General features: G+C 36.5%; 1 protein-coding gene across 14 annotated transcripts in view; it reads right to left on the bottom strand.

Annotated features, from left to right (window-relative positions):
* The window catches only part of dmd (dystrophin), a 726,399-nt gene that overhangs the window by 444,231 nt on the left and 268,898 nt on the right, over nt 1-13,270 (bottom strand). For all 14 annotated transcript variants that reach the window (XM_015364174.2, XM_015364177.2, XM_015364182.2 and 11 more), the window contains 3 exons: nt 5,253-5,428; nt 2,154-2,277; nt 226-313 (listed from right to left, as the gene is read on the bottom strand). In XM_015364174.2, the coding sequence (XP_015219660.1) occupies nt 226-313; nt 2,154-2,277; nt 5,253-5,428 (388 nt within the window). The remainder of the gene's footprint in view (nt 1-225; nt 314-2,153; nt 2,278-5,252; nt 5,429-13,270) is intronic.

Raw genomic sequence — 13,270 nt, 5'->3', positions numbered from 1 at the left:
ATCCTGATTATAAAATTACTGTATCCATTATAAAACTAACACAAAATATGACCTTTTTAAAAACAATGTACTGTAGCATAGTCCACCTGATCTAAAAAAATTCATTGAAAGGCAAAAACGAAGAAAAGAAATAACACAATATCAGCAGTGCTAAAAATACTGTATGTGCCTATGTGTTGCAGAAATCTCTAAGAAGATTATCTAAATCAACTCCCGTGTAATTACCATTCACCATCTGCTCCACCAGAGCCTGTGCTGATCTGCTGGCATCTTGCAGTTTTCTGTGCTTCTCTGGCTTCTCCCGTTCAATAGCCTTGAGCAAAAAGAAAGCAGTAAGTGAATATTAGTGTGAGAACCTGGCAACTAACATAACCACTACTGTAAGCCAGAAAACCACTTTCCGTAAGGTCTCGTATTTCACTAAATCATTGGACCAGCACTGTGGCTGACCTGCCCTACCTAACCCAAACCCCAAACCTTGATACCAAAAAATGAAATTTTCCTGATAAGAATGTTGTGAATTTCTTGAAGCTTTAAGTGCTAAGTTTCTTTTATTGTTTGCTTTTGACGTTATAGCTGAAATGTTTTTGAAGTACAGTAAATGTCTAAACAGGGCTCAGTGTCCAAGTAATTTTTGTTATAAGTTTCAGATTATTTGAATTATTCTTGCACCTCCTTCTGTTCTTTTGCTCCTGTTTTTTAGTGCTTAAATCTTTAGCCACTTAAATCTATAAATCGTACTTTCTACAACTTTCATTCCTATAAAGACAGTATGTATCATCCATAATATTAATAAGTCAATGAAAGATATCGAGCAGTTTCAGGCTTTTCTATTCCAAATGTACTGTAAAGGAACAGCAGTTATAAGACAGCTTGCCTGAAGAAAGGCGTAAAGGTTATCCAGTTTTAGAGGTGGGTGATGTAAGTCATAGTCAAAGATGAAGTAGAGCTGCCTAGAGCTTTGAGGAGACAGAAGCTTACATTGAATTTAGCAATAAACCTAGGAAAGAGTAGTGTGAAACCTAGACTGATAGCAGAAGAGGTCACAGAGGTCAGAGAAGCTTTGAAGATTCTAAAATACGGACCTCATCCCCTCACCCACCCTAACCAATGGAGCTATAATATAAATTAAGACATACAAGTAATGAGTATAAACTGCAGAAAATGTACAGTATATTCTGTAGCTATCATGCTGTGGTACCTTCAAGTTTTCTGGCTGGGAGGCGGTTATTTGGTTAGTAACTGCTCCATCTTAAACCTGGAGAGTAAAAGTAAATTAAGATGCCTCTACAACACTTGTGGATTTTTTGCATTTCCTTTACCCTGCGAGTTATCTTCCATACAACATTTTTTCATTGTTTTTGCACATCTAATCTGAAAGTTGTAGCAAGAATCTAAGCCCTGTGTGCTGACGTATTGGGAAAAGTGCATCAGTACTTAACAAGTAATGTGAAAGAAAAGGCAGGAGTCTACATAAGGAATACTGATTAAGTTTTCTACTGGAATTTCACAGATTAACCCAACTCACTGGAGGTGTTCAAGATAGCTTTGCGTAAATGTTACACATAAAAATACAGATGATTATCATCTCAACATCTTTTAATTGCTTAAGATCAAAATACAACAGGGAAAAATGTGGAGTTAAATCCACATATGTTCTCCTTAAGTCCTTTTCTCCATTTGCATCTGTTAATCACTGTACCTGAAGTATTGTTGACACTAGCAGAGTTCAAGGATAACAATGCAATTGATATTGTAATGAGATGTGTTTCATAATAGTGTGCTTTATGGAGTCGCTGAGTACCCTCGTATTCAGCCACCATAAACAGTAAAAGGTACCCATAACAAATCACAGTTTAATATTGGAAGGTTTTTACCACAAGCAAGGTAGGATACTGTACATGCAGTGATATTTCCAAAGCATCTGTATTGCTAGGATTGAAACCTGTTCATACCACAGTGTGCTCAAATCATACAGCCTCACTGAAATGCATTAAATGTATTAAAATATGAACCAAACATCCTGACCTGCCTTATTTTCCCACATCAACTCAACACTTTCTTTATGTTATATTGAGATACAGTAGCAAGAAGCAAGACCAAATTCATGCAGAATGAGTTCAAAAAGGGTTTAATTTTTCCATGTCTCTTACATTGACTCTTTCCTGTAGATCAGAGAGGTTCCCCTCTTTCCGTGACTCTGAAAACTCCGGGTTTTGAAGGACTGCTTCAGATCTTGTCATCCAACTATGTAGTTCAGTGGTATCAACATTAAACCTTGCAAAGAAAATAAGATTATTAATTAAACTGGAACAGCAGATTTGCACTTCACAGCCTCACAGCCTAATCTGCTTTGGTTTTTTTATGATGTGTAAGCTGCACCTCAGAAGAAAATGAAGTGGATCCCTTTTAATTTGTAAAGGTCTTTGGCTGAAAAGCACTATATAAATGAAAAAACAACAATAATAATAATAAACTTTAAGTTATATAGTGCCTTTTAAAGGTTGCCATACTGTACATACATGATAAAATAAATTATAAATAAAGACAAAAACTAACAGGCAAGTGATATGATCAGAATAAAAACTGTTAATGTTAAACCTTTATTGAGAAGAATTAAAGTTAAGTTATAGTTATTAACCTATAACTTAACTGAATAATAAGCGTATTATTATTATTATTATTATTATTATTATTATTATTATTATTATTATTATTATTATTAGCTGTTGTTTGGGAGCTCAGCTGGTAAAACTCCATTTATGATTTCACCTCCCCAGTCTCCATTACCTACTCTGAAGTCTATTATTACTTTCCCAAAAATTATTACATTAACCTGAAATGTAGCTTATTTCTAACTAGACTAAACAGTAGAATATTTGAAAATAATGGAAAAGCAACACATGTTTAAAGTCTTCATATTGTGCATTACTGACATCACAAAAAAATCTTTGAGACAGATAATGCTGGAATTTTAAACTGACACCTACAGTACATACTGTATTACAGACAGTACAACATGCTGTTTGTTCTGCTAGAGAGTATTATACTATGTACTGGGATATCCTTTCGAAATCTAAAGGCAGATTTTTTTTTCAACGAAAACGTGAACTCTTTACTCCGTGAAAGACTATTTGTCAGTAGAATGGGGACTTCAATGGCACAAAGCTGCATCCCAAAGCCAACAGGCTCTATAAAAGGAACAGCAAGGAAGATGAAGTACAGAGCAAACAAGACTCAAGAGATTCGGAGGATGCACAGCCCAAGCCACCAGCAGCTCTCCAATCTGCTATTAATCATTCCAGTTCTCCATCTCTGAGACCAGATATACAGTACAATAACTGTACAAATTGTTTCCATGTTAGGCAAACATGTCAAACACGATGCTACCAGGAAACCTTGCTTTAACACTTCCTTACTGGTTGGATTAAGAACCATATTATTTATCTGGCTTTTATTAAATCACCTACTGTACGTGCCCGCTGTAACATTTTGATATAATTTTATTACTTTCTTTTTATTTTAAGCCACTATGTGCAGGGGGCTTTGATTCCAACTAGGCCATATAATTAAGTAGCAGATTACAATATTGACAATTCACTAAAGCAGACCATTTACATGCAAGTGATAATAATTATGGTCTATGCAAAGTGAAATGGATTGCTTGGGTCCTGAAATACACAGACTCTGAAGCAAGAGGCTAATTTTGTACAATTAATTTGACCTTTTACACACACAATTTGAATGGCAGCTTTGAGAAGGTGTTAATTACTTTTAATAAATTCAGATTTGCAGCATCTAAATAACAAATCGTTAAGTGAAAAAAGTAGGCGCATCATGTAGAACATCATGTGTTCATAGTCCAACAATCACATTGAAAGAATGGAAAGAAATCTAGCTGAAATTGACGACACCAAACTAACGTTCAAATTATAATTATTTAAAGCCACTAAAAGGGTACTAAACAAAACAGGACTGTGAGCTTATCTTTCCCCCCAGAAAAGTGTTATTGAAAAGTTAAAACTCCAGTGTACTTTTTGACAAATCCTGGAGATACAGTATCTCGAGCTTGAGGCAGTTCTGAAGTTAATGTGTCTTTAACATAGTGTTATAAACCATGGTGTGTGAATGGGTGCCCAGAGAGAGATAAAAGAGGGACCTGCTGCTTAAAACACTTCTATTGCTGCAATGAGGCAGCTTTTAGATGAGAACTTTTCTTGTGGTGTCAAAGCCCTGCTATCCTAACACCATTATCTCATGGTCATAGTGTGAGCTTCTATGACATTTTAATTAAGTACCCTTTAGGCCAGCACCACAATTACATATCCTTGAGTATCCAGCTTAACTAAACCATTACTTTAGCTCCTTAGAAAATGCAAAACAAATCCTTATTTATCATTAAGTATTCAACTAATTGTTCATATATTTTTCAGTGTTCAACCATATTCAAAGAATATACTTCTGGACTATGTTACACTGGTCTGTATTGAACTGAAAAATGATGTCAAACAAATCAAACTATATTTCAAATATCATGCCCAATGCAAAAACAATTAATCCAGAGTTCCATTTTCTAAGTCCTGAGATAGAGGTTAAAATAAAGATAATTTATTTTATATAGCGGCTTTAAGGGTTGACATAAATACCTAGTAAAATAAATAATATATCACGACAAAAACAAACTAGGCAAGTGGTATGATCAGAATAAAAACTGTTAATTTTAAATCTTTATTGAGAAGGATTAAAGGAACATAACATTCAAGAAATCTCTGCAATGCGTCTTTCACAAAATAAAAGAAATAAGCAGTAACTCAGAAATAAGTTAAAATGTAATTTACAGAGATAAATTTAAAATCCAAATCGATTCCGACTTCATATACTTAACAGCATATTTCCACTAATAAAAACATCACATCAGAACATGAAGGGAAAGGCCTGTGATGTCACTGTGTATACAAATGTACTGTACAGCTACCTTTTTATAAATTGACTGATTTCGATATGAACTGATGAATTGTGTTTATTTAATATCAGTTATATGGGAAAGAAATATTCACGGGAGAAAAACGAGCAGTACAGCAGTACGTAACCAATCCCTGATCAGGTGGACAGGCATCCTTGAGATTATAATGTCAAGCTGAGTATCATACAGGTGTTTTCTAAAGGTCAGTCGTATCTGGCCCTGACTCCAGATGCCTCATACGCTGCTTAATTGCTTGTCTAACCTGGGTTAACTTGAATTTCTGACTTACCTTTTCCTAAGTTCAGAGTCTACCACAATCTGTCTCTTCTTCTGGGGAGGGGGTGGAGGGATTTCCTCCTTTGCATGCTTAACAAGGATCTGTTCACGTGTGGTCACCATAGTTACAGTCTCCATCACCGTGCTGGCGGAGAGCGCTGTCTGAGCAGTAGTGACAGTCTGTGAGATCTGCAAGAAATATTGAAATGTAAATCAGCAGCTGCAGAGATACTTCAACAGCAAAATGTCTGAAGTTCCAAAAGAAAGAAAAACTTGCTGTCACACCAAAACTGTGAACTGAATTCACAGCAAAAGCATAATAATGCTAGACCATCGTTGCAGCAGTATATTTCTAATGGATTGTTAATGAAAGTCTGTACATTTACTTGTACTCTTGAGTCCATGTTCTTTTACGCCCATCGTCTGGGTGTTCAACTTATCCATTTGCTTCTTATTAAAGCATTTTTATGAGTGCTGCCACTTGACAAACTTTATGCAGACAGAAATAAGGTCAGACAGATGGATTGAAGGACAAAGACATTTTAACAGGTAAAACACTATTTAAACCCTATTTAACCCCTAACATAAAGAAAAAGAGCAGTCAAATATTTCCATCTGAGTCTAATGAGTCCCCTGGTCTAAGAACGACCAGGGAACATCTTAAGGAAATACCCACATACAGTACAAGATTCACAAACTGGACATGGACATACAGTACAATACAACAATCACACATACCACATCTCAAAAATGGCTTTTCTACTATATCTGTCCACTGTATGTGTGCATTTGGCACTTTGGTTAGGACTGTATTACACTCTATGTGTGAGTTTTCATTCCTTCTGGTGCAAAATCTTGTATTTTGCAGGAAATGTGATCATTCTGCTTAACCCCCACTCTCACTCTGTCCATTTCATTTTTGATAATGTAACAAAAGATTTCAAAAGGCTATGGACATACATCTCACTCCCCCGTGACTAAACAAAACAATTCCAGGCAATTTTCATTTCTGACCAGTTCATACAGAGAAAACACGTGATCCACCGCTTTCAGTGCAAATAGAAAGCCCCCTGTCTGTGGTCAGACTCAGAAAGCAATTAATTGGTATAAAAGTCAGATTAAAACAAATAACCTTGAAAGCTGAATGTTTAAATATATTTGTTTATGCACAGCAAACACAGAAACCTTTCTCCGTTTTGAGGTTGTGTGATTTTCTTTCAGTGCACTACATGCAGACAGCCTGGCATTTTATGGCTCCAAACTCCCATTCCTAGGCTTTAAAAGAGTAATTTCTCTGAGAACTGTATCAATAAAATAACACTCAAAATCAACTTTATTGCTGTTATCATGCATACAAATTCAGGAGATGCTAATTAACATGCTACAATTTATTTTCTTTTAATTGTTTTTTAACAAACAAACCATTCAACTGAGAGCTGTAAACTGTGTAATTAATATGAAAAGACGTCTTTATTGGACATGATTTGTTTTGTTATTTTTCCATGTGGTAAGAAAGGTGGGATCCAATTACAAATATTTTCAAGCTAATGATGATTTCTTCATAGAGATACTTCTAACCAGGTGGGGGGGAGGGGGTCTGGGGAGGGGATAACTCTTAGTCAGGATTACTTATACTGTTATGTACTGTAGCTCACTAGACTCTTCTCATTGGAAGAGCTGGAGTCAAAGCCTTCCCTGGTATCTTTCTATGACATCTTTCTGAGGATGGGGTTACATTGGACAAATCCAGAAGAGATATCTACCATGTGAGAACTTGGCTCCTTTGGAAATAGTTTTCAATTTAAGGTGAGGGCACTTTAATAACAAATATTCAATCTACAGCTGAATACAAGGCAGGCTTTGAAGACATCTACCCATGATCTGCTGCAGGGGTGTTAGACTCATTGCCTGGAGGATAAGTCCCTTTTGGATTTAGTGCAACCTGAGCTTTTAATTACTGAACATAGTGGGCCCAATTTTTAAATTAACCACAGAATTGTTATATTTATAACATGCTTCCATAGTATTTTAGAAGAAGCTGTTTGTTCAGTTCAGTGAACATTTTGAGTTACTGTATAAACTACAAAAGATCTTAACAGTCTACACTGTATGTGTAGAAAGTTAGAAAATAATTAGGTTAACTGTTTCAGGATTGGAACAAACACCAGAAGACATTAATCAAGCACTGTCTGCCTTGTGGCACTGCTTCCACGATGGCAGAAATGGATGCAAGAGAAATTTTTTAATCTGAATTCTGACACAATTCCTCAATGACAAGACTCTTATTATCAACTCTAAATGTGTCAATCCTAGTTTGACAACTGATGGCCCTGGAACATGTCCAGATGCTCAGGTCAGGCAACCCATTCGAACTTTGCATTCAAATCTCATGTTCTCTGTGTTGTCAAGGCATCCTTTTTTATCTGCACTCCACTGATCATATCCAGTGACATCTCTTTCAATCTGATACAGAATATCTAATGCATGCTTTTGTGTAGGCTTGATTCTCGCAAATGAGTGCTTGTTGATGTTGAGAACCAAGGTGTTCTAATAAAAAGGTACAGTTCAGGACTCAGCATTTCAGTCCTTTGCTAAAACTAAAATACATGGGCATACATCATCTGTAGTACCTCCCTTGCACAGGTTTTCTGCGGATTACAGAAAGAATTCTAATTCAGATGAGACTCCTAAAATTTAGAGATTATGCTTTCTGTTCCTTTGCTCCAAGGAAGTAGAAGTATCTCCTAGATCATATCAGCTCTCATAAGTCAGACAACCTATCAAATACTTATAAATAAGGTTCGTTATTTAAAACAATAAAACAGCACATTTTCCACAAAGCAATATAAGCAGGACACTGCAATTCAGGTCTTTCTGTTAATGGGAAAGAAGGAGACAGACATATGAACAGTCATCTCTTAATTGAATCTGAGACAGAGACCTTGGTGTTACTGTCTAAGCAAAAGGACAAAAATAGAGACCTGACTGCCAAGCTGTCTAGCCAATGAGATATCCTGTGCAGATCCTAATTGGTATAATTATAACTACAAACAAGTATTGACCTTCTAAACTGTGACCAGCCAGCTTGATCTGAGGAGAATAAATTAGGGTACGGTCAATTAGCCCCTTTTCTCTTCTTACAGCCATGCTCGCTCTCAATGCAAAACATGAGAAACACACAGACCTGGTAAGTGCTTGGAGTCTTCCCAGTCCTACATATAAGATTCTTATGAACAAAGCAGAAAAAAAACATACCTCACCTCGCTGTTAGAAGGTCCTGTGTTTTGTCAATGTGCTGTTTGATAGGACATGTTCTGGCAATCCACAGAGCAGAGGAAAACACATTTCATGCAGTTCATCCACATGTCCTCCAACCACTTCTGATATTCACATAAATCATCCAATGACCAATGTCCAAAATCTGTTCTAACTGCCCAAATAAAACTGGGTGTGTGCATGGGAAATACAGTCCTTGGCACAGTCAACACGTTTTTTATTAAAGGAAGCAAAATGCTATAAAAATAAAGCATGGGCACAATTGTTTGATGTTACCTTCAGACAAGAACTGTTTATTTTTCGTCTCTTCTTTGTGATTCCTGGAGTAACTTATAACCTATAGGCTTCCCTTAGGATTTAGACCAGAGGTGTCAATTTTGTTGTCAACAGACTAGAGTAATTGATTAAAGCATGTTGAATTGGGCCAAAGTGATTTATTTCTTTAGGGAAATGTGGCTGTTAGCTGGCCATTTATCAAAATAATTCAATAATTTAGCTGCTGTCTGCATACAAGTTGAGCTGCACAGAGACATTAATAAAAGCATTTAAAGCATCTAGATATTTAAGGTATTAGTTTGATTCTCCATGGAAAATGTAGTATTGGAATGACCAAGAGATTGTTCAAAGAAAGGAACAACTCTACAAGTAAGTGGGCTGACAGAAACCTTGCTAAACATAGCAGTATGAAGACATGTCTGGTTGAAGTTGAAAGAGTGATTCTTCATATATATTTCAGCTGTATTTTATACAGTAAATATTGTACAACACTTATAAGGAATTAGTCAATCACTGAGCAACACTCTTGAAAAGTCCCGTATGGTTTCTGTATGGGCCCAAACACAGTTCTGAAACATTAGCTTCTATCTTAACTGTCATGAATGAACCACCAAAGCACAAAAAAGGCTTAATACAGAATAGAGGTAATGCTCTGGAAAAACAAGCACAGTGGAAGTTGCAATAAGATTATAAATGTGTTGACAATCACATTCCCAACAATGTGATCAAACCGAAAAGTAGCAAAAGACAAAACAACAACTGGCTTCTGCAGGGATCAGCTTATACAGATGTGTATTTCTGCTGGCTCTATGACCTTTGTGATCTTTACCTGAAGTTCAAACATCATTTTGAAGTTCAAACATCAAAGTTTCATGCAGTTGCTGTTCAGTGAAAGACAAATACTGTACAGTACACACTGTATTAGCACAAATTCAAGGATAAAGTGCTTAGTTTTGTTTTTCCTGTATAGTACCTGTAAAGTTCTGTGGACAGGTATGGTTTATCTTAATACATTGCTCATCCAATTCGACTTCTCTTACCATATGCATTGTGTGCTACTGTAATTTGAGGCATGTTTAAGGATATCACAGAATCTTAAACACTTATACAGTATGTGTGAAAAATCCAGCATGGCAAAAAAACTTGAAATGTAAATATATTTTTCCACATTTTCATTTTGATTTCATGCATTGAACTATGGACATTTAAAACATTAACTTGAATCCATAAAGTGTCAGCAACAGGAGAATCTGATTTTATTTCTGGGTATTTTGTAGTGCTTAACTGCTGCTATGACTGAAGACATGAAGAAGACAAGAGAACAGGACCTCAAACTGAGGTATTAAAAGAATAAAACAATACGCTACATGGATTAACGAAAGACTTAAACAAGTGAAATTTGTATTAAAAATAGAACGCACATTCAATAATAGCTTCAGATAACGTAGATTATACACACTTCACCATTTTTTTTATTTCACAATGTTCTCCAGGTACAGATTTAATATGCTGAGTGTTACGTTCATAATAAAAGTTAATTTCACTTGAATGCTACAGATGGGTGTAATTTTATAATACATTAACACGATGTGAAGCTCACATTTCACACAGCTCACCCAACCAAAACCTTCTGAAGAATCCCAAAATGCTTTACATATGGGGTTGACAGAGTTCATTAACCATTGTAGTGCAGCATTCAATGGTGATATGTCAGCCCCACTACACTGCAGTCCAGGATGAAAACTAAGAAACTGAATTAAGGGACAACTTTTGGAAGACCAGAGTAGACTTCAGCAAGAATGCCAAGGACGAATACTCTTTTGACCTATGTCTTTGAATCTTCAATGAATAAGTATTCAGGATCTCAGTTCGAACTCAGAGCCGAAGGATAGCACCCCCAACACCACACCAACCTGACAAAAGACCGTGATACAGAAGTCAGACTACTGAAAATATCCGTCTACATACTGTTAATTAATATACTGTATATGAGTGCTATTGCATGTGAAATGATCTTAAAAGGAAAAAAAAGGAAAAGGTTACTTTTTCTGTGTACCATACAGGTATTTTATGCCACTGTGATTACACATATAGTACTGTATATAGTTTGTTTAAGCATGTATGTTATAATAGATTGTTGAGTTCACCATACACAATATTTATTTGTCAGTTCAGAAAGCTGTATGCATAGAAAACATTTTAGCCAGTGTGAGCCTCGGAATAATATTCTAACGAGATGTAAATGATAAATTTGAATGAAAACCGCACAGACTGGCTGTACATGGAGGTGAACAATGATAAATACATATTTAATTGAGGACAATGTCTGAATTAAAATGAACTACATTTAGAATGGCACATTTTTTTATTATTAATATAATTATGATCTGCAAGTGTGAAATCTGTTAATGTATGATTGGGACAATAATTAAAGAGCTTGCAGAGAACATAATAATGAGTGTGAAGGGCTTTTTTAATGTGATTTTTAACTACCTACTTGCCTCTCCAAACATACCATGACCTTCACATCTATAAGCTGAAAGTTACAATAGGCAAAGTACAGTACTTTGTGTGTGTCACGATTGTAGTCCCTCCCCCTTAAGGGCGCTCCGGCTCTTTCACTTCTGACCTGATTTTGTGCACCTGCCCCTTGTTCCAGCCTCCTTCCAGCCCCCCTTAAAAGCCAGACGCCCACTCAGTTCGGGGCTCTGCTCTGTTTTCTGCACCAGGTGAGTCCGGAACCTGGAAGCGCCTGGTCTGGTTATGGTTTTAAGTTTCTGTTCCTGTTCCCCCTGCCGGTTACGTCCCTGTTCCTTTTTTTAAATCGTCTGTCTCGGATGGATCGCATGGTTTTGGACTTTCGCCCCGTGTTTTGGATTTCTTGTTTGTCTCATCCCTGGATCGTTTGCCTCGGCCACATCTCCCCCGACCACCAACACTCCAAGGACACGCCCCCCCTGTCTTCATTCCTGTATCCTGCATGACTTTTTCCCAGTGTTTCCTCACTCAACCCTGGATAGTGTCGTCTGCATAGGGTCCGTCCGGAAAGAATGCTTTAGTAACAGTGTGAGCGACTATGAAGTGTCATTTCCTGGCATTTATTCTTATTGGAGTCCTTTAAAATTCCTTTCAATCATTTTTTATTGCAGATTACTATTAAGTTACATTTCACAGTTTCTAGATAATTGTTCTATCAAATTCACACCAAAATTGTAGTAGTATCTAGAAATGTCCACGTTTTACTGTTTGCCCATGTCTAACATTCTTTAAATATTGTATATTGACTTACAATGACAATTGTAGCAATGACTAAGATCCACATACAGTACATAATGTTGCTTGTATTTTAAAGAGCGAGGAGGGACCTTTTTTATTGTTCCTTAGAAAACAACAAAAAATCCTGAGCTCTTATCACACGATTTCATAAAATCTGCTGATACTTAGTGTTCAGTATTTAAATTGAGCTAAAATTGCCAGAATTAATTAATCAAGAATATGTGTAAAAATACCAGAAGAATTACAAGTTCAATTACCACAAGATCAGCAAAATATAAAGTCACGCAGGGCTGAGAGAGAAGAAGCTCGGAGAACGAGATGATCTGCGGATTTATCAATCAGCAGGCTAGACCAGAGAGCCCTGGAACACAGCTCTGTGATCGACAGGCTATGTCCTAGAAGGCAGAGGGTCACAGCGTCAGCTCAGAACTAACATATCCATCTGCGCAACTGTCTTCAGAATGCAGAGTTCAAGAAACTCAAGGACGGAACAATCCTTTCATCAGCAGAATCACAGTACCTCCCTGTCTACGTACAGTACATCAACATGATCTGCATACATGAATGCCATTCACTGATAAGGCTGACAATTACAAGATGAAATCTCCATCTTCTGTGGGGGGCAGCGAGAGCTGACGAGTGCTGTATAACCTCGAAAGGTATGATGGAAAACATTATTTGGAGATGTTGTGGTGTCCTTGATCCAATAGTGTCATTAAGGAACATTAAGAAAAACTATGTTGAGGTCTTACTTTAGCCATTTTTCTACCTGATATACTGCATAATGCTTAAGGAAGTCAAACTCCATACTAACTTTGCCACGTTTGACAGTATCTCACAATTCATACTGCATACCTATTACGATTCTCTGATCTGTAATTTCTTAAAAACTAAAATAGACCCCAATGTCAAATTTCTTTTGTGCAATAATGACAACCCAATATGAAAGAGTTAATTTCTTCAATTTGCCATTTCCATAACTTGGCTGATCTCTCATAACAGATTTGCTGATGCCAAACTAGAACATGCTCCTCTGTGGGCAGTTCAGTAGGTCATATTTGCTGACTGTGGCCTCACCTTTTTTTTTGTTTCATTCTGATTAATATTACAGTACTTAAAGGTAAGGACTAGTAATATTATGCTAATTCAACAAACATTCAAATCGTCTTCTCGTTTGACAGAGAAATAATTACAATAATTTCT

The sequence above is a fragment of the Lepisosteus oculatus genome, chromosome 15 (genome assembly GCF_040954835.1).
Source record: "Lepisosteus oculatus isolate fLepOcu1 chromosome 15, fLepOcu1.hap2, whole genome shotgun sequence".
Lineage (NCBI taxonomy): Eukaryota > Metazoa > Chordata > Actinopteri > Semionotiformes > Lepisosteidae > Lepisosteus > Lepisosteus oculatus.
This window is presented reverse-complemented; position numbering and strand designations above follow the sequence as displayed.